The 25,614-nt window shown below is 44.0% G+C and overlaps 1 protein-coding gene across 2 annotated transcripts in view; it reads right to left on the reverse strand.

The window, feature by feature from the left end:
- The window catches only part of CAMK2A (calcium/calmodulin dependent protein kinase II alpha), a 251,630-nt gene that overhangs the window by 87,803 nt on the left and 138,213 nt on the right, over positions 1 to 25,614 (reverse strand). For both annotated transcript variants that reach the window (XM_077266328.1, XM_077266329.1), the window contains exons 4-6: positions 12,745 to 12,799; positions 10,648 to 10,713; positions 8,099 to 8,171 (exon numbers count right to left, since the gene is read on the reverse strand). In XM_077266328.1, the coding sequence (XP_077122443.1) occupies positions 8,099 to 8,171; positions 10,648 to 10,713; positions 12,745 to 12,799 (194 nt within the window). The remainder of the gene's footprint in view (positions 1 to 8,098; positions 8,172 to 10,647; positions 10,714 to 12,744; positions 12,800 to 25,614) is intronic.

The following is a 25,614-nucleotide window of genomic DNA, read 5'->3' on the forward strand; positions in this document are numbered from 1 at the left end:
TGTATAGATTATCGCCTTCTGAATAAAATCACAGTCAAATTTCAGTATCCTTTGCCACTATTGTCTGATTTGTTTGCTCGGATTAAGGGTGCCAGTTGGTTCACCAAGATAGATCTCCGTGGTGCGTATAATCTTGTGCGCATTAAGCAGGGAGATGAATGGAAAACAGCATTTAATACGCCCGAAGGCCATTTTGAGTACTTGGTGATGCCTTTTGGACTCTCTAATGCTCCTTCTGTGTTTCAGTCCTTCATGCATGACATGTTCCGAGAATATCTGGATAAATTTATGATTGTTTATCTGGATGACATTTTGTTTTTTTCTGATGATTGGGAGTCCCATGTGAAGCAGGTCAGGATGGTGTTTCAGGTCCTGCGTGCTAATGCTTTATTTGTGAAGGGCTCAAAGTGCCTCTTCGGAGTACAGAAGGTCTCCTTTTTGGGTTTTATTTTTTCTCCTTCTACTGTGGAGATGGACCCAGTCAAGGTCCAGGCTATTCATGACTGGACTCAGCCCACGTCTGTTAAGAGTCTTCAGAAGTTCTTGGGTTTTGCTAATTTTTACCGTCGTTTCATCGCTAATTTTTCTGGTGTGGTTAAACCTTTGACGGATTTGACCAAGAAGGGTTCTGATGTGACTAATTGGTCTCCTGCGGCCGTGGAGGCCTTTCGGGAGCTGAAGCACCGGTTTTCTTCAGCTCCAGTCTTATGTCAGCCAGATGTCTCTCTCCCCTTCCAGGTCGAGGTTGATGCTTCCGAGATTGGAGCAGGGGCTGTTTTGTCGCAGAGAAGCTCTGAGGGCTCTGTGATGAAGCCGTGTGCTTTCTTTTCAAGAAAGTTTTCACCTGCCGAGCGAAATTATGATGTTGGTAATTGGGAGTTGTTGGCTATGAAGTGGGCATTTGAGGAGTGGCGACATTGGCTCGAAGGAGCTAAACATCGTGTGGTGGTCCTGACTGATCACAAAAATCTGATTTACCTCGAGTCTGCCAAGTGCCTGAATCCTAGACAGGCTCGTTGGTCATTGTTTTTCTCCCGTTTCAACTTCGTGGTCTCATACCTGCCTGGTTCGAAGAACGTGAAAGCTGATGCACTTTCTAGGAGTTTTGTGCCTGACTCTCCGGGAGTTTCTGAGCCGGCTGGTATTCTCAGAGAGGGAGTGATTTTGTCTGCCATTTCTCCAGATTTGCAACGAGTGCTGCAGAAATTTCAGGCGGATAGACCTGACCGTTGTCCACCAGAGAGACTGTTTGTCCCGGATAGATGGACCAGCAGAGTTATTTCCGAGGTTCATTCTTCGGTGTTGGCGGGTCATCCTGGGATTTTTGGTACCAGAGATTTGGTGGCTAGGTCCTTCTGGTGGCCTTCCTTGTCACGGGATGTGCGTTCCTTTGTGCAGTCTTGTGGGATTTATGCTCGGGCTAAGCCTTGCTGTTCTCGTGCCAGCGGTTTGCTTTTGCCTTTGCCTGTCCCGAAAAGGCCTTGGACGCACATTTCCATGGATTTTATTTCGGATCTGCCAGTATCTCAGAAAATGTCTGTCATCTGGGTGGTGTGTGATCGTTTTTCCAAGATGGTCCATTTGGTGCCCTTGCCTAAGCTGCCTTCCTCCTCCGATTTGGTTCCTCTATTTTTTCAGAATGTGGTTCGCTTGCACGGCATTCCTGAAAATATTGTGTCTGATAGAGGATCCCAGTTTGTGTCCAGGTTTTGGCGAACTTTTTGTGCTAAGATGGGCATTGATTTGTCTTTTTCGTCGGCCTTCCATCCTCAGACTAATGGCCAAACCGAGCAAACTAATCAGACGTTGGAGACTTATTTGAGATGTTTTGTTTCTGCTGATCAGGATGATTGGGTGACTTTTTTGCCATTGGCCGAGTTTGCCCTTAATAATCGGGCTAGTTCTGCTACCTTGGTTTCGCCTTTTTTCTGCAATTCTGGTTTCCATCCTCGTTTTTCCTCGGGTCAGGTTGAGTCTTCTGACTGTCCTGGGGTGGATTCTGTGGTGGATAGGTTGCAGCAGATTTGGAGCCATGTGGTGGACAATCTGAAATTGTCACAGGAGAGGGCTCAGCGCTTTGCCAACCGCCGCCGTGGTGTGGGTCCCCGACTTCGTGTTGGGGATTTGGTGTGGCTGTCTTCTCGGTATGTTCCTATGAAGGTTTCATCTCCTAAGTTTAAGCCTCGCTTCATCGGTCCTTATAAGATCTTGGAAATCCTTAACCCGGTGTCTTTTCATTTGGATCTCCCGGCATCGTTTGCCATCCATAATGTGTTCCATAGGTCTTTGTTGCGGAGGTATGTGGTACCTGTGGTTCCTTCTGTTGAGTCTCCTGCTCCGGTGCTGGTCGAGGGCGAATTGGAGTACGTGGTGGAGAAGATTTTGGATTCTCGTATCTCTAGACGGAGACTTCAGTATCTGGTTAAGTGGAAGGGCTATGGTCAGGAGGATAACTCTTGGGTTGTCGCCTCTGATGTTCATGCGGCCGATTTGGTTCGTGCCTTCCACGCAGCTCGTCCTGATCGCCCTGGGGGTCTTGATGAGGGTTCGGTGACCCCTCCTCAAGGGGGGGGTACTGTTGTGAACTCTGTTTTTGGGCTCCCTCTAGTGGTCACAAGCGGTACTGTGTAGTGTTGTCTTTCTGCAGGTTGGCTTCATCACCTGGTTCGTTATCCTTGGTTGGTTTCCTATTTAGCTCACCTGGATACTCAGTTCCTTGCCTGCTATCAATGTATTCAGTGCTCTTCAGATTCCTGGTGACTACCTTGCTCCCAGTCTCTCCAAGACAAGCTAAGCTTTTGTTTGTTCAGTTTCTGATTATCAGCGTTCATCATGTTTTTTGTCCAGCTTGATAAAATGTGATTTCTTACTTGCTGGTTGCTCTAGGGGACTGAGTTTCTCCCCTCACACCGTTAGTTGGTGTGGGGGTTCTTGAAATCTCAGTGTGGATATTTTGTAAGGGTTTTTTTACTGACCGCATAGACCCCTTTTCTATTTTCTGCTATCTAGAATTAGTGGGCCTCTTTTGCTGAATCTGCTTTCACCCCTGTGTATGTGCCTTCCTCTTACCTCACCGTTATTATCTGTTGGGGGCTTCTATATCTTTGGGGATTATTTCTCTGGAGGCAAGAGAGGTCTTTCTTTCTCTCTAGGGGTAGTTAGTTCCTCAGGCTGGCTCGAGACGTCTAGGATTTTAGACACGTTCACCGGCTGCCTCTAGTGTGGTTGGATAGGTTCAGTTTTGCGGTCAGTCCAGTTTTCCACCTCCCTAGAGCTTGTCCTATGTTTAGTCACCTTGCTGGAGTAATTTGTGATCCTCAACCACTAAGGATCATAACAGATTTCTACAAGATTTTGGAGGTGACTGACAATTTTTGGCCATTCACCCAGAAGAGCATTTATGAGGTCAGATCTAATGTTGGATACGAGGTCGGCCTCACAATCACCATTCTAGTTCATCTCAAAGGTGTTGGATGGGGCAGACTTTGTGTGGCCGGTCATGTTCTTCCAAACCAAACTGCACCCAACCATGGCTTTATGAACCCTGTGCACTGGACACAGTCATGAAGGACAGAGAAGGACCTTCCACAAACTCTTAACACAATGATGGAAGCTACATCATCCAAAATGTCTTGTGTAGAAACATTAAGATTACTCTTCACTGGACTAAATGACCAAGGCCGACCCCTTGAAACACAAGCCCTTAACATTATACTGCCTCCACTAAACTTTATAGTAGACACAATGCAGTCAGGTGGGTAACATTCTCCTGGAATTCGCCAAATCCAGACTTGTTCATCAGACACCAGGTAAAGAAGTGATTCGTCACTGCAGAGAGCCTGTTTCCTCTGCTCCAGAGTCCAGTGGTAGCAGCTTTACACCACTTCATCTGATGCTAAGCATTGTGCTTGGTGATGTAAGGCTTTCATGCAGCTGCTCCATCACGGAAACCCATGCCATAAAGCTCCGGGTGCACAGTTTTTGTGCTGTTGTTAATAACTGCTAAGTTCGAAGACCCTTCTGGCATTAAATCAGAGCGTTGGCAACTTTTGTGCACTAAGCATCATAGCCCCGTAACTTTACGCGGTCTCAACTTCATAGTTGAGTTGCTGTGGTTCATTTCACATTTCAATAATACCTACATACATAATGGTGGAATATTTAGGATGGAAGAAATGAGGATCCTCACACCAGTGAGGGATTTTCCAGAGATTCGGGAATGGGTTGGTCTATTGCCAATGAACAGACAAAAAGTCCACATACTTTTCTTGCATAAGGTCCACTGTCATGTATTTTTTGCTCCTAGTGTTCTCATTGGGTTTCAATTATACATATAGCTTAGGTAGTCTCTTTTGCTACATAGAATTCAAAAAATATATTTATTGAAAAAGCATCATTAATTAACATTAAGAAAAATAACTATCCTTATAAACAATGAACTAGAGGTACTGTCTGTGCTTTGATTTGGATACACAGTACAGGGCTTCATACTTCATACATTACTAAATAAATCTCTTAGACCTGATGACGCTGGTGTATTTAGTTTGCAAACCATTGTTATAAATTAACTAGCTGTACTACCCGGCTTCGCCCGGGTTAATGACTGCTGTTAGCAAAATAGAATGTGTTAACAAAAATTTATTCTGCACACAAAAACCACAAAACAAATAGATAGAAATGTAATTATTAAAAGGCAAAAACTAAGCAAATAGAAGCATTTCACAACATATATTAGCTTTGTTATACTGAGAATGTCTTTGTTGCCTATATTAACCAATCAGAGCTCAGGTTAATTAACTGTAGCAAAATAGAAGCTGAGCTGTGATTGGTTGCTATTGGCAGCCTGATAAATCCCCAGCCAACAGGAAGCCCTCCCCCCTGGCAGTATATATTAGCTCACACATACACATAATAGACAGGTCATGTGACTGACAGCTGCCGTATTTCCTATATGGTACATTTGTTGCTCTTGTAGTTTGCTTATTAATCAGATTTTTATTTTTGAAGGATAATACCAGACTTGTGTGTGTTTTAGGGCGAGTTTTATGTGTCAAGTTGTGTGTGTTGAGTTGCGTGTGGCGACATGCATGTAGCGACTTTTGTGAGATGAGTTTTGTGTGGCGACATGCGTGTAGCAACATTTTGTGTGTTGAGTTGCATGTGACAGGTTAGTGTAGCAAGTTGTGTGCAGCAAGATTTGTGCATGGCGAGTTTTGCGCGTGGCGAGTTTTATGTGTGGTGCATTTTGAGTATGTGCAAGTTTTGTGTGAGGCAACTTTTGCATGTGGTGCAACTTTTGTACATGTGGCAATTTTTCTGTGTGTGCAAGTTTTGCATGAGGTGAGTTTTCCATGAGGTGAGTTTTGCACGTGTGGCGAGTTTTGCGTGAGCCTAGTTTTGCATATGGCGAGTTTTGCATGTAGCGAGTTTTGAGTGGTGACTTTTGTGTTTCGACTTTTATGTGGCGAGGTTGGTGTGTGTGTGTGGTGAAATGTGTGCTGAGGGTGGTATATGTGTTCAAGCACGTGGTAGTGTGTGGCGCATTTTGTGTTTGTGTTCATATCCCCGTGTGTGGTGAGTATCCCATGTCGGGGCCCCACCTTAGCAACTGTACGGTATATACTCTTTGTCGCCATCGCTCTCATTCTTTAAGTCCTCATTGTTCACATCTGGCAGCTGTCAATTTTCCTCCAACACTTTTCCCTTCACTTTTTCCCCATTATGTAGATAGGAGCAAAATTGTTTGGTGAATTGGAACGCGCGGGGTTAAAATTTCACCTCACAACATAGCCTATGACGCTCTCGGGGTCCAGACGTGTGACTGTGCAAAATTTTGTGGCTGTAGCTGCGACGGTACAGATGCCAATCCCGGACATACACACATACATACATACACACATTCAGCTTTATATATTAGATATACCTGTATGTAATCTCCTGTATATAGTATATACCTGTGTGTCATCTCACCTATATATAGTATATATCTGTGTGTCATCTCCTGTATATAGTATATACCTGTATGTCATCTCCTCCTATACATAGCATATACCTGTGTCATCTCCTCCTGTATATACTATATACCTGTAGGTAATCTGCTCCTGTATATAGTATATACCTGTGTGTCATCTCCTCCTGTATATAGTATATACCTGTATGTCATCTCCTCCTGTATGTAGTATGTACCTGTATGTCATCTCCTCCTCTATATAGTATATACCTGTGTGTCATCTCTCCTGTATATAGTATATATCTGTGTGTCATCTCCTCCTGTATATAGTATATACCTGTGTGTCATCTCCCCTGTAAATAGTATATACCTGTGTGTCATCTCCTGTATATAGTATATAGCTGTATGCCATCTCCTCCTGTATTAGCCCTCGTTCACACGTTATTTGGTCAGTATTTTTACCTCAGTATTTGTAAGCTAAAATGGCAGCCTGATAAATCCCCAGCCAACAGTAAGCCCACCCCCTGGCAGTATATATTAGCTCACACATACACATAATAGACTGGTCATGTGACTGACAGCTGCCGGATTCCTATATGGTACATTTGTTGCTCTTGTAGTTTGTCTGCTTATTAATCAGATTTTTATTTTTGAAGGATACCAGACTTGTGTGTGTTTTAGGGCGAGTTTCGTGTGTCAAGTTGTGTGTGTTGAGTTGCGTGTGGCGACATGCATGTAGGGACTTTTGTGAGATGAGTTTTGTGTGGCGACATGCGTGTAGCAACTTTTTGTGTGTCGAGTTGCATGTGACAGGTTAGTGTAGCAAGTTGTGTGCAGCAAGTTTTGCGCATGGCGAGTTTTGCGCGTGGCGAGTTTTATGTGTGGTGCCTTTTGAGTATGTGCAAGTTTTGTGTGAGGCAACTTTTGCATGTGTTGCAACTTTTGTGCATGTGGCAATTTTTCTGCGTGTGGCAATTTTTCTGCGTGTGCAAGTTTTGCGTGTGGCGAGTTTTGCACGTGTGGCGAGTTTTGCATGTGGAGAGTTTTGCGCGTGGCGAGTTTTGAGCGGCGACTTTTGTGTTTCTACTTTTATGTGGCGAGGTTGGTGTATGTGTGGTGAAATGTGCACTGAGGGTGGTATATGTGTTCGAGCACGTGGTAGTGTGTGGCGCATTTTGTGTGTGTGTTCATATCCCCGTGGTGGTGTGATTATCCCATGTTGGGGCCCCACCTTAGCAACTGTACAGTATATACTCTTTGGTGCCATCGCTGTCATTCTTTAAGTCCCCCTTGTTCACATCTGGCAGCTGTTAATTTGCCTCCAACACTTTTCCTTTCATTTTTTCCCCATTATGTAGATAGGGGCAAAATTGTTTGGTGACTTGGAAAGCGCGGGGTTAAAATTTCACCTCACAATATAGCTTTGACGCTCTCAGGGTCCAGACGTGTGACTGTGCAAAATTTTGTGCCTGTAGCTGCGACGCCTCCAACACTTTTCCTTTCACTTTTTCCCCATTATGTAGATAGGGGCAAAATTGTTTGGTGAATTGGAAAGCGCGGGGTTAAAATTTCACCTCACAACATAGCCTATGACGCTCTCGGGGTCCAGACGTGTGACTGTGCAAAATTTTGTGGCTGTAGCTGCTACGGTTCAGATGCCAATCCCGGACATACATACATACATACATACATACACACACACACACATTCAGCTTTATATATTAGATGGCTGTTTAATCCTTTATCTCAGTGTCCCTCCTCGCTGCTGAGATCTCACACTGCTCAGTACAAGCTGCAGCTTTCAATAAGGCTGGGTGAGTGGTGACTGAATACAAATCAGAGTCATGAGTTACTTTTTTTTATCTAGAGCAGGACTAATAAAATGCTCATCTGGTCTATGGGATGTATTTGTAAGCACTGTACTGGAGAGAGGCACTTACAAGACAGCCATTTGGACTTGCATGCACTGCAGTAACACAGGTGCTTTACCAGTTGAATATTTATGCTGATTGGCTGGATCCCCCTGTCAATCACATGTGCAGCAATGGCCCAGAAAATTGTATTTTGACCTAAGAGACCATTGTACTTGTAACATAAAATTTTCGAATTTAAAGATAACAATAGGATATAATATATGCGTCGTCTTACCTTTAAATCTCTATGCACCACCCCCATCTGGTGACAATGCAGTACTGCCTCTAGGATCTGCTGAATGCAGTGGCTGATCGTAAAGGAATCCGCAAAAAAATAGCAGAAGAAAGCAAGTCAGGTTAATCTATTAATTACTACCACTTGAGGCATAACTATGGGGATGATGAGACTGCAGACCCACATAGGTCCAAAGGACCCTCTTCCAAATCAATGTATAACCAGATGGTTAATTCGTGGGATCTGGACAGATTTTTTTGTCGAGCCAGATGCTCCATGTTCAGTCAGACTTTCTTAAAGGGATTGTCCACTACTTAGATACTGATGGTCAATCCTTTGGATAAGTCCTCAATATTAGATGGGTGGCGGTTGAACACACAGAACCCACTCCAGTTAACTGTTTGTAGCTTCCAAGGTGACCAGATGCACACAGTGTACAGAACCGAAACACTCGCTTCATCAGGAGCTGAGCTGCGTTACCCAAGAACGGTCACTACACAGTGTACGGAGCTGTTAAAATCTGGCTCTGTAACACAGGGCAAATAGCTGACCTTGGGAGTGGAGGGTCTTGGACACCAACCCTTCTGATATTAATGACTAGTGATGAGCGAATCTCCCGAAATTCGTTACAAGCACAATTGCTCGATTCGGGGGCAGATTGGATTTGGTCCAAATATAATAGGTCTAAATCGAAAGTAGAAAAAGTGTCAATTAATTTCACTACTCCGATGTAGGAAACTTCCAGAGTGGACAGTCTGTGGTTTGGGTGTAGTGCACGGAGTTTGCGCTGGTCTGGCTTGCAGCAGGTCAAACAGTTCTCAATGGTCAAAAATAGGGGGATGTTCTCCAACACCAAAGGAAAGTAGTTAAAACTTACAGTAGCCTTTAATCATACAAAATAAAAAAAATGGCAGAATGTGCGCATATTAAAAAAACATATTGCTGACGCGTTTCGGGTAGAAAACTGATTTTGATTTAACCCTATGATTAAGGCTAAGTTTTAACTACGTTCCTTTGATGCTGGAGAACATTCCCTTTTGGAGTGTTGAGAGCTGAATAACAAATACCTCTAAAAGACATTTATTATGCTCTCACCTTTCTCCAGACCCCAAAGTATAATAAACTGGGAGCGGAAGTGGTTAAAAAATAATAATCATCATATACTCACCTGTTCTACGCCCTCGACTGACTCCTTATGCCACCCTCACCACCTTCTTATGCCACTTTCACAACCTCTGTTCCTCGGTTTTCAGTTCTTCAAACACCAAGGCCCGTGCAGTCACGTGGGAGGCGACATGTGTCATTTACATAAATTAAGTTTGTCATTCGTCAAATGACTTTGGCTTCACGCACTTCATGGGGGGACTGAAAGGGAAGCAAGTTGACATATGTCTCCCTCCATTTGACCTTGTGGACTTCACAGCTAAAAGCATTGAAGGCCCGCAGACCCACATGGCGGACTGGGGAGTCAAAGCGGAGTAAGGAGTCAGATGAGGACTAGGAGAGGTGGACAGGTAGCTATAATGTGTTTTTTTTTTATTTTACTGTAATCCCTTTAAAATAATACTACAAAATGGCGGTTAGCTGATTTTGAGCAAATTGAATGCCAAAAATTTGGGATATGCCAGGATCTGAAATATTAGGGTTATTCTGTAATGAATCCATTTGCTCATCTCTATTGATGACCTATTATTTCTAAGTCCCATACAATCCCTTTAAATATAATTACTTATAATATGAAAAGAAAGAAGAGGTACTCACTAGTGATGAGCGAGTATACTCATTGCTCGGGTCTCCCTCGGGTGGTCTCCGAGTATTTGGATGTGCTCGGAGATTTAGTTTTCGTCGCCTCAGCTGCATGATTTACAGCTGCTAGACAGGCTGAATACATGTGAGGAATGCCTGTTTGCTTGGGAATTCCCACATGTATTCAGGCTGTCCAGCAGCTGCAAATCATGCAGCTGAGGCAGACGAAAACTGGTAAATCTCTGAGCACGCCAAAATACTCGGAGATCTAGCTAGCATGCTCAGGGAGACCCAAGCAACAATGCTATTCGCCCATCACTAGTACTCGCCATAAATGCAATAAGTGCTTCTCTTATTACAGTAGTCCAAACTTGAGTAGCTAAACATAGGGCTGGAGTTTGCTCACTTCTCTTAACTAGGCACGATGTGCGCTTCCCGTCACTGATAGGCTAGCGCTTCATCCGATGTCATCAGTGATGCGAAACGGCCGTCGTGCCCAATCTAGCCCCATGTTTAGCTACTCCAGTTTGGATTAATAAAAGAAGCACTTTATGGTGGTCTTTTCCCATTATGAGAAGTAAAGCTGTTGTCTACTTCGCTGAGCACCACCTGCTGTCATTTATTCCTGCACCGATAATATATCAAATATTTTCACTGCCAAAATAGTGTATGGGTTGTGCCGACTTCTTGCACTCGTTTTTAACCTTTCAATATAATACTTATGTAGAGTCAGCAAAACTTCTGAGAATCCAGCAAAAATACCAAAAGTTCATTGACTGTTGCTTTTTGTGGAAGACGCTTACCTGGCATCTGCTTCACTGTAATACTCTCTGGCAACAATATCCTCAAACAGCTCTCCACCGGTGACCCTGCGAAGACACAGCGCAGGTGAGGTCAGAAGTCAGAACCTGTGCTGGGTACACATTATTTCTACGCAAATTGCCTCTTCAAAGACAAAGAGGACTTGAATTCTAGTAGTAACTTCTGGAAGAAGCAATCCTAAAAGTCAATATTGACCCCTTAACAAGCCTTGCCACGTGAGATAAAATAAAAACCAAACCAGACACTCTATTTGCAGACACGTGTTCCGGGGTATTTGTCCCTTCTCAATGCAAAGCATTGGCATGTCAAGCATGTCACTCTTCACAAGGAGAGATGTTATCCCTAAGACATTATATCTAAAGTTTCCAGACCCCAGTCAGAGGCCTCTCAGACAGCCAAATCAGATAATTTGCTTTGCACAGAGGAGGGGCAACACCCCGAAACACGTGTCTGCAAACAGAGTATCTGCTTCGGCTTTTATCCTAAGTCAAGTGGTAAGGTTCATTTAAGGGTTGATATTGACTGTTAGGATTATTACTGCTAGTAGGTGGCACTAGAGTTCTATATTGCATCCTCTCTTAAGAGGCAATTTGCATATTAAATTTTCCTAAGGAGCACTGCATGGCCTTCAAGTCTCCTTACACTGGCATGTCAGGCATGTCACTACCACAAGGAGAGACATTACACATTATTTCTAAAGTCTCTGATACTTTTTTTTTAAAGTTTACCTATCATAGTTTTCTAAAAAATGACCTGTTCATTCTCAGAAATGTCTCTTTCGGGAAGTATTTGCATTCCTGTAAATTAATAATGTTTTTGTAATTTTTTTTTCTGATATCTCTATATTTTTTGCTTGGAAATAAATAAATATATTATTAACTGGTGTTACCATTCCAAGTCAATGTTCTCAAGGGGCTGCCCAGGACTTACAGGTATGTATTTCTGACCTAGGTCATCAATATCAAATCAGTGGAGGTCCAAAACTCAACACCCTCATCATTATACTGGTTTTCTTAGTTCCATCTTGGGCTGGATGGGTGCAGTGTATGGAACCGTAACAGCACAGTTACTAACTGTTGCCTTCAATAGGAGCTGAGCTGCAGAAACAGAAAATGGCCACTACAGTTGTATTAAATTGTGGTGTACCGGTTTTGCTCAATGTGTGCATTGACGAAAGCAGGAGCTGAAAAAAGCTGATCGGTGAGGATGCTGGGTGTCAGACCGCACTAAACTGATATTGATGACTTATCCTAAAAAAAGTTATCAATAAAGTCCTGGACAACCCCTTTAAACATAAATACAGTCTATGAATCAAAGTGATGTAGACCATGATATTTACCTTAAGGAGGACCTGTCAATTGCTTAAATATTGAGTTAATACCTTGTAAAAAAAAAACCCGAGTTCTTCTGATTCTGCTGCTCTTTCCCATTTTGTGCTGTGTCATCCTATTTCAGAAATATTCATATTTGTTTAATCTGGAGCACAGTATGTGAAATTTCAGTTTGTAGTCCAACTGGGCGTTTCTTCAGAATCTTCTCTCGGGGGTGCACGCTTTGAACCCTCCCTCCCAGTCATAGAATGGCAGCTCATCTAATAGTCTTGGACGCTGCCAAGCTGTGATTGACAGCATATTGAAAGGAAGGATGAATGTGCAAGTCCCAAGAGAAAACTCTGAAGAAACATCCAGTTGAACTGTAAGCAGAAATTTCACATACTGTGCTCCAGATGAAACAAATGTGAATATCTCTGCAATGAAGCGAGGTAGATCGAAACGGGAAAAAGCTGCAGAATCAGTTGAGCTCAGGGATTTTTACAAGGTATTTAACTCAATTTTTTTTGAGCAAGTGATAGGTCCTCTTTAAGAGACAATGCCACCTTGTTAATTGTTCATCTTACAAGTGGTAAAGGGCAGAGAGTGATTGTGAACAACACAATAGGTAAAACCGCCAAGGAAAATGTAAGAGTCTAACAAGATAATTGTTTCATTAAATAGAAAACGAACTTCATTGCCATTCTAATCACACATTGCCGCGAGTACGGCAGAGACATCGCCGGTGAACATAGAGAACATACTCACAGATCAAACACTAAATAGTGGTGTCCTTCCTCCGAGATGCTGTCATGTAGTCTCACTGCAAAGGAGGACAGCAAACATTAATATACGCCATTATATTAGCATAGCCTGCAATAAATAATGCAAGAAAATTCATGTTCAGATGAATAAAAATTTGCCTGTTATAATCTTGCAGAAATGATCTCGGGAGTGCTGAACACAACATTTTTTCATAAAAAATTCAATTGTATATTTGCCAGATAACTCCATCTGAAGTTGATGAAAATTGAAAAAATATTAGTTTGCATTACTATCTCCCACAGCACTGCATCCAGGCTATTAAAGGGGTTATGTTAGTAGGATCATCCCTCCTAAGCCGTCTTTATAGGGATTGTCACGATCCCTCTGCTCATTGTGTCTTGGACGCAGTGAGTGACAGCTCGGTCATCCAATCTAGTGCAGGGACATGCTGAGCTGTTAGGATTTTAATAGACAGCTCAGCCATCCAATCTGAGACTGGGAGGTGCTGAGCTTCCTTCAGGTGTTCCCTGTCCTAGGTGATTACCCTGCTACTTTGCTAAGCTGTCAGTCTCGGATCTCGGCCACTTGCAGAATTTGCTCGGTGGTGCTGGTTGCCTCTGTTGATATATTACTGCCTGACCTTGGATCTTGTTCTGACCATCCATTTGCCTAGCCCCTTTGCTCTAATCTGCTATTTTCTAGGTATTCTGACCTCGAATCATGACCTGACCACTTTTTTTTTCCTCTTTAGTTTATAATGTGCTCTCTTGGTTTCTGACTTTTGAACTACCCTGCCTCACAGCTTGTCTGTGAGTAGTGACTAGCGTCATAGGGATGTAAGTCATCGGAAGGTCAATAAAATGATACCTTTATATCTGCGATCTAATGTCTTATTCCAAAAAATCCACAGTTTTATTAATATGTAAATGAGCTTTTAAGATCTATTCGCTGGATGTAGATCTTCCTGAGAATCTCTAGCGCCGGGAGACAATTTGATCAGCAGTCGAAAGTCAGACATTTTAACTGACAGTCACTGGTGCCCCAATACACATTAATGCAGGAGTGCACAACTCCAGTCCCCATAGGCCACCAACAGTGCATATTTTCAGGCTTTCCTTAGTATTACACAGGTGATAATTTAATCCCCTACCCAGGTGATCATGATTCCAACACCTTGTGCAATGCTAAGGAAATCCTAAAAGCATGCACTGTTGGTGGCCTTTGGGGACTGGAGTTGTGCACCCCTATAGTATCATCAAGAACGGTCAATATCAGCAGGTTTGGCCAATATAAGTCTAATGTGTATGGGGGCCTGAAGGCAACATTTGTCTTTTCTTGAACACCTACCCATTATAATCTATGGAGCTGATCACATGGCCAAGGAGACCTGTCCATGATGGAACAAAATCACTACACATACTGTACATGCCATCAGTGAGCAATATGAGAAACCATAGTTGGTTAGTACTGACATACTGAGCAAACACTGCTGAAAATCATTCCATTTTTTTCACATTTGAAGGAAAAAAACCCACATCTGAACGATGCCTAAGGTTAATCTGTTCTCTGTGATTTGACAGGTTGCTATTTCAGTACATAAACTGTCTCCCTCTACTGGCCAGCTGCTGTCATGTCACATAGCAATGTATCTCATAATATATATAATAGTATAGCTTTACTATTATTAGCTTTACTATTACACTTTTATTGGGTAGTTGCATTTTTTAGACATTTTATAGATGACATTACATATGTAACAGGTCTGTAATAGGCACAAATAAATGGAAAGTGTGAAAAGTTATGTGAATTGACTTGAGTCATTTGCCAAATTTTATGCACATGTCCATATTATAGATGTGCACCACCTTTGTAATGTAGTCCTGATGATATTTCATATATGCTCTCTAAACTTTACATATTTTAACACATTAGCCCTTTTAGTATGCGTCCTATGCGCTGTCATATATTAAAATAATTTCATACTCAAGAAATCGTTTCATACTAAAAAGTTCCCTCATCAAAAAAATCAAAAAATCAGATGCATATATTATATACTTATATATAGACATACATATATATATATATATATATATATATATATATATATATATATATACACACACACATTTATAAATTTGTTTACATATGGTACCTATACAAAGATCCTATGAAACAATGCAGAGCAGATATGATGCAATACGGGACCTCGGGGGCGGGTCTTAATCTCTTATGATATATTTTTCAGACTATAAATAAAGCTTATGTTAATGAAAATGGTGATTTATGATGCCCCACTCTCGCTTTAAAGGTGCATACAGACATACGGGTAAAACCTCACCAAAACCACATGCAACATTCAATGCAGTTAAAATTTTAACAGGTAAGACATATTAGAGAGGTTGTTCCAACTTGGCAATATATCACCTATTCACGGGAAAATAAACTTTCTGAATGCTGGGGTCCAACCTCTGGGATATCCACTGATCTCTGAGCTCTGCAGTGCCTCGTTGAAATGGAGTGGTGGCTGCAAATTATCTATAGGTTTATGGCAGATAGACAAGAACAGCACTTTCAGAAAACCCCTCATAATTATATGTGTTTTACTGGTAAAATCATAGCAAAGCCAAACTAATTTTTTAATGGATTTTTATGTGGTTTCAGTCCCCCATAAAGCTACTTTATTGAACATTTATCATGAATCCATCTCAGTGGAGTGGCCATCTCAGTCTCCTGACCTCAATATCATTGACTCACTCTGGGGAGATCGCAAGTGCGCAGTTCATGCTAGACAGCCCAGGAATTTACAGGAACTGGAGGCTTTTTGCAAAGAAGATTGGGCAGCTTTACCATCTGAGAAAATAAAGAACCTCATCCACAACTACCACAAAAGACTTCAAGCTGTCATTGATGTTAGAGGGGGCAATACACAGTATTAAGAAATGGGGTATGTGAATTTTTGATCAGGGTCATTTGGATGCTTTGGGTTGTGATTATGATTTAAAAAGAGAAAACACAGGAGTTTGACAATAAATGGCTTCACCCAACCACTAACCATGAGTGGAGAAAAAGTTTTGGTGTTATCATTCATATTCTCTGAAAAAAGGCCAAGAAAGCAAAAATTCTGCTTATGTATGGTATGTAAACTTTTGAGCACAACTGTATATAGGTCTGAGTTTTCAGCTCATGGCTCAGTTCACACTATGTTATTTATTTTTATTTTTATTTTTAAACTGTAGTATATAGAGAAATATTTCAATAAAAGAAATGAACACTTTGGATGATCCATTTTATTAGAAGGGTCCTATGATGATAACCTGATCACACACAGGTGGCATCAGCAGTATTCAGCTATTAACTCTATGGCACCTGGACAATAAATAATACGTTTTCCAACAGCGCCTCCACAGAGGAAATAAGGCATTACACCATTGTTTCTGAATGAGGAATCCCTCTATAAACTTGTTTTCTAAAACAGGAAATAAGTTATTTTTCTGATGGTAAGTGGAATCGCTTGGCTTCTCTTCCATCGTTGTTGTACCAAATTTCTGCATTATTTAGAAAGCATGATAGCTAAAAAATACTATAGTACCACTTAGAAACCCAGAATTGTAGGGTATTGTCTGCAGATGAACAAATAAATTTGCAGGACCCTAATCTCGTGGCCTGGTCAGTATTCCAAGAAGCCATGCTAACTGACCCTTAGAAGCCATGCTAACTGACCCTTAAGGTACCTTCACACGAAGCGACGCTGCAGCGATAGCGACAACGATGTCGATCGCTGCAGCGTCGCTGTTTGGTCGCTGGAGAGCTGTCACACAGACCGCTCTCCAGCGATCAACTATGCCGAGGTCCCCTGGTAACCAGGGTAAACATCGGGTAACTAAGCGCAGGGCCGCGCTTAGTAACCCGATGTTTACCCTGGTTACCAGCGTAAAATCTAAAAAAAACAAACAGCACATACTTACATTCACGTCCCCCTGCGTCCACTTCCTGACTGACTGAGCGCCGTACAGTGAGAGCAGAGCGGTGACGTCACCGCTGTGCTGCTTTCACTTTCACTTTGCGGCGCTGAGTCAGAGGAGGAAGCAGACTGCAGGGGACGCAATGTGAGTATGTGCTGTTTGTTTTTTTTACATTTTACGCTAGTAACCAGGGTAAACATCGGGTAACTAAGCGCGGCCCTGCGCTTAGTAACCCGATGTTTACCCTGGTTACCAGTGTAAAATATCGCTGGTATCGTTGCTTTTGCTTTCAAACACAACGATACACAGCGATCGGACGACCAAATAAAGTTCTGGACTTTATTCAGCGACCAGCGACATCACAGCAGGATTCTGATCGCTGCTGCGTGTCAAACGAAACGATATCGCTAGCGAGGACGCTGCAACGTCACGGATTGCTAGCGATATCGTTATAATGTCGTTTCGTGTGAAGGTACCTTTAGTTATCGGCATGCTTGGCTCCTCTCTGACTACCTGGCCTGACACAATGTTGTCTGTGCATCACATCTCAATTGTGACAGTCCACCAGGCCAAATCATCAAAAGAGACGCGGATGCTGGCAAGTAGGAGGCAGGTTGAGGGGCTCCTGTGCAAGGAATATTAACTTGGCCGCTGGACCAGGGTCCTATGGGTTACTTTGCTCATCTTGCAACTTTGCAACAAGTGATGGATGAACCCCTGGATGTCTGGATTCGAACAGTTAAGAAAAGTTCTATTCAGCTATCAAAACAGCACCCGAAACCGGACCCCATTTACATGAATTGGGGCCCAAACATCCAGTGTCTGCCACACTGTCATGTACATAATAGCACGGCAAACACTGCCTCTGATTGGTGGTAATATCATTACCGACGGTCAGAGTACTGTGGCTCCCTCGCTGTCAGATGACAGTGTGAACCCGCGGCTGTGACCGGAAGCAAAAAGTTTACCACTGGTCACAGGCATGAGCTGATGGGACTTGATGAATACACCCATTAGCGGTGCCTGCTCTCGCAGCGACAGCAGGCGTAGGCTGATGGAAGTAGTAGTCACATCAGTCGACGCCTGTTACTGGAGGTAAACTTTTTACCCCCGGTCACAGCTGTGGGCTCACACTGTCGTCTGACAGCAAGGGAACCGCAGGGCTCTGACAGGTGGTAATGATCTTACCACCGATCAGAGCCGCCGGTGTTTCCCGCGCTGTCATGCAGATGACAGCGTGAGAAAAACCCGTTGTTCGGGGGCTGAACTTGAACAGTAACACAGACTTCCTGGTGAAGTCCGTGTCCAAACAGGTGGTGTTCAGTACGGACCCCGAACTTTACTGTTCGGGTTCTCCCATCTCTATTCGCGACCCGTCCTGGAACCTCTGTGTCTAGATAACAGCGATTTTACATAGCGAGATCTGCGCAGGAGAGGTGTTCATTAAGCAGAACTCTTCATTACGCAATTGCAGCTCCGATTGTATCGTCTTTAACCCCCTCGACCTTGGAAAACCCCACACTGTGAGGGGAGGACAGTGTAGGAGGGGGACTCCATACAGCGACATGTTAATAGCAAGGTTTGAGACAATGAACAACGAGGGAATACTGGGCTATTTCTGTACCCTGACACCCAATTGCATGCTCGAAGCCTGGCAATTAGCTCTGGATATGTTAATTGCAGCCTAATTCTTCCATCATACACACTACACTTACACAGCGAGGGGAACTAAAAATCCCTCCACAGAGCCCGGCCGCGATTACACAACATCAGCTGAAGGAAATTTGGAACATTCTGCCATTGCGCTTCTATTTCCAATTCATTTTCCAAATCACTGGGCTCTACCCCTCCTCGTGGTGACTGGTGCCACTCACAATGAATAAGATTTGCGTTTTGGAGTCTCGGGGTGTTTGGGGAGATTTTACTGTAACTAAAAAAGGTTCTAAGTAAGTGTAGTCAGCAAATTGGTCCCAAGCTGATCGTTGTTAAGAAATATGGAGGTGGATTTTTACCAGCGTTTAGCATGTAAGATACTGAAAGAAAGCCATAATTCTCAGACTGCGGGTGGGAAAGTACCGTCACGCTTGAAAACTATGTGTGGGTGGCAAACCGAAGTGTGACCGCAAGATTTAAGATGACCCAAAATATGACCTGAAGTAATCAATTTTTTTTCTACATAGAGGATTTAAAAAAAAAAAAAATACATTTATCAAAAAATTATACATTTATAAAAATCTTATTCAATTTTCTTTAATATGCCAATTAGACATAGCTCACATGCTCATACGGTACATGCCCCAACAGTGGTCACTTTGCAATAAATCAACTCGGGGGGGGGGGGGGTGAAGTTTTAGTGTTGAACACTCTATACTTGGTGTTTTCTTAAAGACAATCTGTCAGCCGGTTTTTGCTACCTCATGTAAGAGAAGCATAATGTCGGGAAAAAGACCCCGATTCCAAGGATGTATCACTTAGTTTATTCGGCAAAGCAGTTGTGATACAATCAGAGGTTTTAGGTGTAGCATGAAGCAGAGCTCTGAAATCTAACCCCGCCCACACCACAGCTTTCTGTGTACATTGTCTATTGACAGTAAGTTGCTAATCAGTTGTGGGGGCATGGTTGGATCAGTATGCACATAGGTACCTGATCATTGTATTGAAACAACAGCACACAGCCTAAGGCCGGTTTCACACGTCAGTGATTCCGGTAAGTGAGGTGTCAGGTTTCTCACGTACCAGAGACACTGACACACGTAGACACATTAAAATCAATGTGTCTCTGCACATGTCAGCGTGTTTTTGCGGACCATGTGTCCGTGTGCAAAACACGGAGACATGTCAGTGTTCGTGGGAACGCACGGATCACACGGACCCATTAAAGTCAATGGGTCCGTGTAAAACACGTACCGCACACGGATGTTGTCCGTGTGCAGTCCGTGTGCCGTGCAGTAGACAGCGCTACAGTAAGCGCTGTCCCCCCAGCGTGGTGCTGAAGCCCCCATTCATTTCTTCTCTCCAGCAGCGTTCGCTGGAGAGAAGAAATGAAAAATCATTGTATTTTGGTTTTTTTGCTGTAGAAATAAAGATCTTTCCCCCCCCCACCCCCTGTGCGCCTGACCGCTGGAAAGAAAATACTCACTCGGCTCCCTCGAAGCGTCCTCTCCGCGCCGCAGCTTCTCCTGTATGAGCGGTCACGTGGTGCCGCCCATTACTGTCATGAATATGCGGCTCCACCCCTATGGGAGGTGGAGCCGCATATTCATGACTGTAATGGGCGGCACCACGTGACCGCTCATACAGGAGAAGCTGCGGCGCGGAGAGGACGCTTCGAGGGAGCCGGGTGAGTATTTTCTTTCCAGCGGTGGGGCGCACAGGGGGTGGGAGGGGGGTGCTGACAAAGATCTTTATTGCAACTGCAAAAAACCCAAAAAACAATGATTTTTCATTTCTTCTCTCCAGTGAACGCTGCTGGAGAGAAGAAATGAATGGCGGCTTCAGCACCCAAAGCAGGGGACAGCGTTTACTTTAGCGCTGTCTCCTGCACGGTCCGTGTGGTACCCAGTCGGCACACGGGCGGCACACAGCTGCCGCACATGTGCCACACTGATGTGCCACGTGAGCTCACGGACACACGGACAACTCCGGTACCGATTTTTCCGGTACCAGAATTATCTGGACGTGTGGGACAGGCCTAATAAGTGACACATCCCTGAAATCAGTGTTTCAGCCCCTAACTCATGCTGCCCTCAGACTACATAGCAAAAACCTGCTTACAGATTACCTTTAAGAAGAACCCGTCACTAGGTCAAAAGTGGCAATGTTTTTATTCTAATTTATGCTAGTTTCTCCCCTAGGTATTCCTTTTTTTCAATCTGACATACAGTCTTATGGATATGAGCCTTTTTTTAATTTAATTAAGTGCTAATTTTATGGACTTTACCAAGGGGGTGACCAGGAGACAAGCCCCGAGAGACTCCTGTGAGCGATACCCCCTTGGTAAAGACCAGAAAAAATAGCACTCAATAAAAAAACATATCTCTGCAACTGTATGGTGGATTAAAAGAAAAACTCCCAAAAAAGAAAAACAGAATAATAAGGGGAACAGAATATAATACTGTAAAAACTGGCCAATTTTGACCTGGTGAAGATTCCCTTTAAGCATGAATTGCTTACTAGGAGGTCATCTCTGCTCTCTCCCTTATGTTGCATAGTTTGGTTGCAGAGGAAACTTGTGAGAGTAGATTATATGGGGTAATTCAACTTTTATCTACACTGAACATGAGGTACGTGCATCAGCTTCTTAATACAGCATAACAGGAAGTCTAAAGGACCTTTTACCAGAGAGAAAGTGAAACCAAAGTACAACAAGTATATGCATTACATTTAACTAAGCATATAACAGTAACAACGGCGCCATCTACTGTCAGAAAAGTGTAAACTCCTCCTGCACACAAATAAGTCTGTATCTGTTGCATATCTGCCAACACCTCATTGCCTTGATTTCTTCTCACTCTGACACTTCTCTCAGTTCTCTCACAGGAGGATGTCTGTCCTCATCACCCCTCTCTTGGCTCTCCCTGTAATGTCAAACGACACCCTGGATGAGGGTCGCTTTCGTTTCTGCAGACACTACAGAAAAAGGGTGTTCCTGGCTGGGTGTGTGTGCTATGTTGCAATCCCCTTAGGAGATCACGTATTCCAGCCTGGCCAATCTTCTCTATGACCCTATAGGCCCCGTCTCACATAGCGAGATCGCTAGCGAGATCCCTGCTGAGTCACAAGTTTTGTGACGCAACAGCGACCTCAGTAGCGATCTCGCTATGTGTGACACGCACCAGCGACCAGGCCCCTGCTGCGAGATCGCTGGTCGTGTCGGAATGGCCTGGACCTTTTTTTGGTCATTGAGGTCCCGCTGACATCACTGAATCAGTGTGTGTGACACGGATTCAGTGATGTCTTCACTGGTAACCAGGGTAAACATCGGGTTACTAAGCGCAGGGCCGCACTTAGTAACCCGATGTTTACCCTGGTTACCAGCGTAAAAGTAAAAAAAAACAAACACTACATACTTACATTCCGGTGTCTGTCCCCCGGCCCTGTGCTTCCCTGCACTGTGAGCGCCGGCCAGCCGGAAAACACAGCACAGCGGTGACGTCACCGCTCTGCTTTCCGGCCGCTGTGCTTACACAGTGCAGGGAAGCGGACGCCGGGGGACAGACAGCGGAAGGTAAGTATGTAGTGTTTTTTTTTTTTACTTTTACGCTGGTAACCAGGGTAAACATCGGGTTACTAAGCGTGGCCCTGCGCTTAGTAACCCGATGTTTACCCTGGTTACCCAGGGACCGGCATCGTTGGTCGCTGGAGAGCGGTCTGTGTGACAGCTCCCCAGCAACCACACAGCGACAAAACAGCGACGCTGCAGCGATGTCTTAAGGGTCTGGATACACTTTTCCTTCTTATCTAGTATAGATAATGCTTGCTGTTGGCACCCCCTTGCCTGAGATAAGGAATCATTCTGGCACTTGATACATGTTAACTTTAGAACTTGCTATCCAAGTATGGTCTTCCTCCTTTCTTCACACACACACAACACCCATTTCAATGTAGGTCTGCGGACCGTAGGTCCTTCTCTCTTCTGCATGTTCCACTAAGTGCCTGACAACAGAAGCTGAGTTCATTTTGCCTAGGTAATGCCTCCTAACCTGTAATGGCCCAAATAGTTAACCATCTCTGTCCACTGGGTATCTAAAGTACTCCAGGCCGCAAAGCAGGCAAAACAATTCTATAAAACATGGTAATGCATTATATTACTATAAAATCTTCAAGAGGGGTGTCACCAGTTCCTCCATTCCTTTACAACCCAACCCGATAAATTTGGACCAACTACACAATGGAGGAACACATCAACAACTGTCAGTCCTTCCCTAGGATCGCCTCCTCTGTGTTACCCTTCCCCAGGATCGCCTCCTCTGTGTTACGTTTCCCCTGGATCGACTCCTCTGTGTTACGCTTCCCCAGGATCACCTCCTCTGTGTGACTCTTCCCCTGGATCGGCTCCTCTGTGTTACGCTTCCCCGGGATCGCCTCCTGTGTGTTACGCTTCCCCAGGATCACCTCCTGTGTGTTACGCTTCCCCGGGATCACCTCCTCTGTGTTACACTTCCCCAGGATCGCCTCCTCTGTGTTGCTCTTCCCCAGGATCGCGTCCTCTGTGTTACTCTTCCCCAGGATCGCCTTCTGTTTTACTCTTCCCCAGGATAGCCTCCTCTGTGTTATGCTTCCCCAGTATCGTCTTCTCTGTGTTACGCTTCCCCAGGATCGCCTCCTCCGTGTTACTCTTCCCCAGGATTGCCTCCTCTGTGTTACATTTCACCAGGATCGCCTCCTCTGTGTTACTCTTCCCCAGGATCGCCTCCTCTGTGTTACTCTTCCCCAGGATCGCCTTCTGTGTGTTACGCTTCCCCAGGATCACCTTCTCTGTGTTACACTTCCCCAGGATCGCCTCCTCTGTGTTATGCTTCCACAGTATCGCCTCCTCTGTGTTACGCTTCCCCAGGATCGCCTCCTCCGTGTTACTCTTCCCCAGGATCGCCTCCTCTGTGTTACGTTTCACCAGGATCGCCTCCTCTGTGTTACTCTTCCCCAGGATCGCCTCCTCTGTGTTACTCTTCCCCAGGATCGCCTTCTGTGTGTTACGCTTCCCCAGGATCACCTTCTCTGTGTTACACTTCCCCAGGATCGCCTCCTCTGTGTTATGCTTCCCCAGTATTGCCTCCTCTGTGTTACGCTTCGCCAGGATCGCCTCCTCTGTTTTACTCTTCCCCAGGATCGCCTTCTGTGTGTTACTCTTCCCCAGGATCGCCTTATGTGTGTTACTCTTCCCCAGTATCGCCTCTTCTGTGTTACGCTTCCCCAGGATCGCCTCCTCTGTGTTACACTTCCCCAGGACCGCCTCCTCTGTGTTACACTTCGCCAGGATCGCTTTCTCTGTGTTACGTTTCCCCAGGATCGCCTTCTGTATGTTACACTTCCCCAGGACCGCCTCCTCTGTGTTACGCTTCTCCAGTATTGCCTCCTCTGTGTCACGCTTCGCCAGGATCGCTTTCTCTGTGTTACTTTTCCCAGGATTGCCTTCTGTATGTTACTCTTCCCCAGGATAGCCTCCTCTGTGTTATGCTTCTCCAGTATCGCCTCCTATGTGTTACTTTTCCCCAGTATCGCCTCCTCTGTGTTACACTTCCCCAGGATTGTCTCCTCTGTGTTACTCTTCCCCAGGATCAGCTCCTCTGTGTTATGCTTCCCCAGGATTGCCTCCTCTGCGTAACATTATCATGACAGCGTTACACATTCATGCCCTCAATTCATGGTAAACCACATTTCAAAGATCTTCAGCTAAACTGAAATCTGGTGACTGCAGATGATGTTGGGACATGCTGCCCTCACTGACTACTTCATAGAACTAAGGGTATGTTCACATTGCATTTCTGCTACATGTCAGTGAGTCTTCCATCTGAAGCTCTGAAAAATGGGATTTGCATAGAACTCACTACAGGAATATTGACATTAATGAGGAATTGCTTTGTCCTCTGTCTAGCCTCCATTTCGGCAGATTCCTCAGTCGACCATGCTTTTGTGCCCACCTCCAGAAGGTGGACCCTGCTGAAATGGTGGCAAAACGGAGCTCAAAGTTACTTGGTCTGCCTCATTAAAATAAATGGCTTTATTCCACTTGAATCTCATGGTTTAGGACTTCTGGTGGAAGCCCTGATGGAGCCAAGGGCATGTGATTAAAATGCAATGTGAACATACCCTTATAAAGAAGGTTAGAAGGTAACAGCCTCATATACACCAAGGTAAATGTGGCTCAATAAGACAGTCTTGAAGACCACCTGCTGCTGAACCTTGAGAGATAACCTAGTCCAGTATCCACAGCAGTAAACCAAAACACAATTCCTAGCGATTTTTTTTGACTAAAATGTTGTGTTTTGATGTGTGAAGAAAGAAAAATAAGGGTAACAAGGACATTTCTTTTTAGAACACTAAGTAATTGTGTGGAAGAGAATTGGAAAAAGGCCATTATAAGACCAGTGGATTCCATGCATCTACATTTATCTGCACCTATTAAGTGATATTATCAACCCCGGGTGGCAAACACTTCTCTGTAAACGCTTTTTGTCATTAACACATAGTGTGAAGCAATTCCGATGCCAGTGACATTTCTTGATGACTCTCACTTCATGTTCTGGCCTAAAATAAAATTTTAGTATTAACTGATTTTTCAAAGGATGTAGTTGAACTGATTTTGTCATATACCGTGTTCTGTGCTGTGAGAGCTTCATGTGGTTGTGACCGAACATGTATGCAATCTCAATACGTGAAGAGAAGAAGCTGCTGACAGTCACCTTTGTTGGAGGAAGCTTATCTAACTTGGTAACAAAGTTGAAATCCAACATTCCCGATCCTTCCTTCCCCGAACATGCTTTAAGGGAAACTTAGGACACCCTCATACACAGTAGATGGTTGACTGGTCCTGATGAAATTGGTGGGAGTGGACACATTTCTTCTAATATGTGCATTATTATCATTACATTTACATAGTTGCCAACATTTTGGGGGTGTTTTAGTCTTGCCCAAAACTTGGACTATGGTTTACGGCCTTGTCCCTGCGAATACCCCCAATCCTCTTTGGAATGCCCTTGACCTTCCCCAAAATGTTCCTTTTTACCAGGGTTATACATTTTCCACTTTCAGCTCAGGAGTCCCAGAAAGTCATGGACAATTGTCGACTACACATTCATTGGTCAGATGTACAATACTAGTGAGTGCCCAGGAGAAAAGTAGGCATACGCAACCAGTATTGCTGGGTATAAACATACTAGTACTAGATATTTTTGCATTACGCATTGACAAT

Source organism: Ranitomeya variabilis, chromosome 5 (assembly GCF_051348905.1).
Source record: "Ranitomeya variabilis isolate aRanVar5 chromosome 5, aRanVar5.hap1, whole genome shotgun sequence".
Classification (NCBI taxonomy): domain Eukaryota; kingdom Metazoa; phylum Chordata; class Amphibia; order Anura; family Dendrobatidae; genus Ranitomeya; species Ranitomeya variabilis.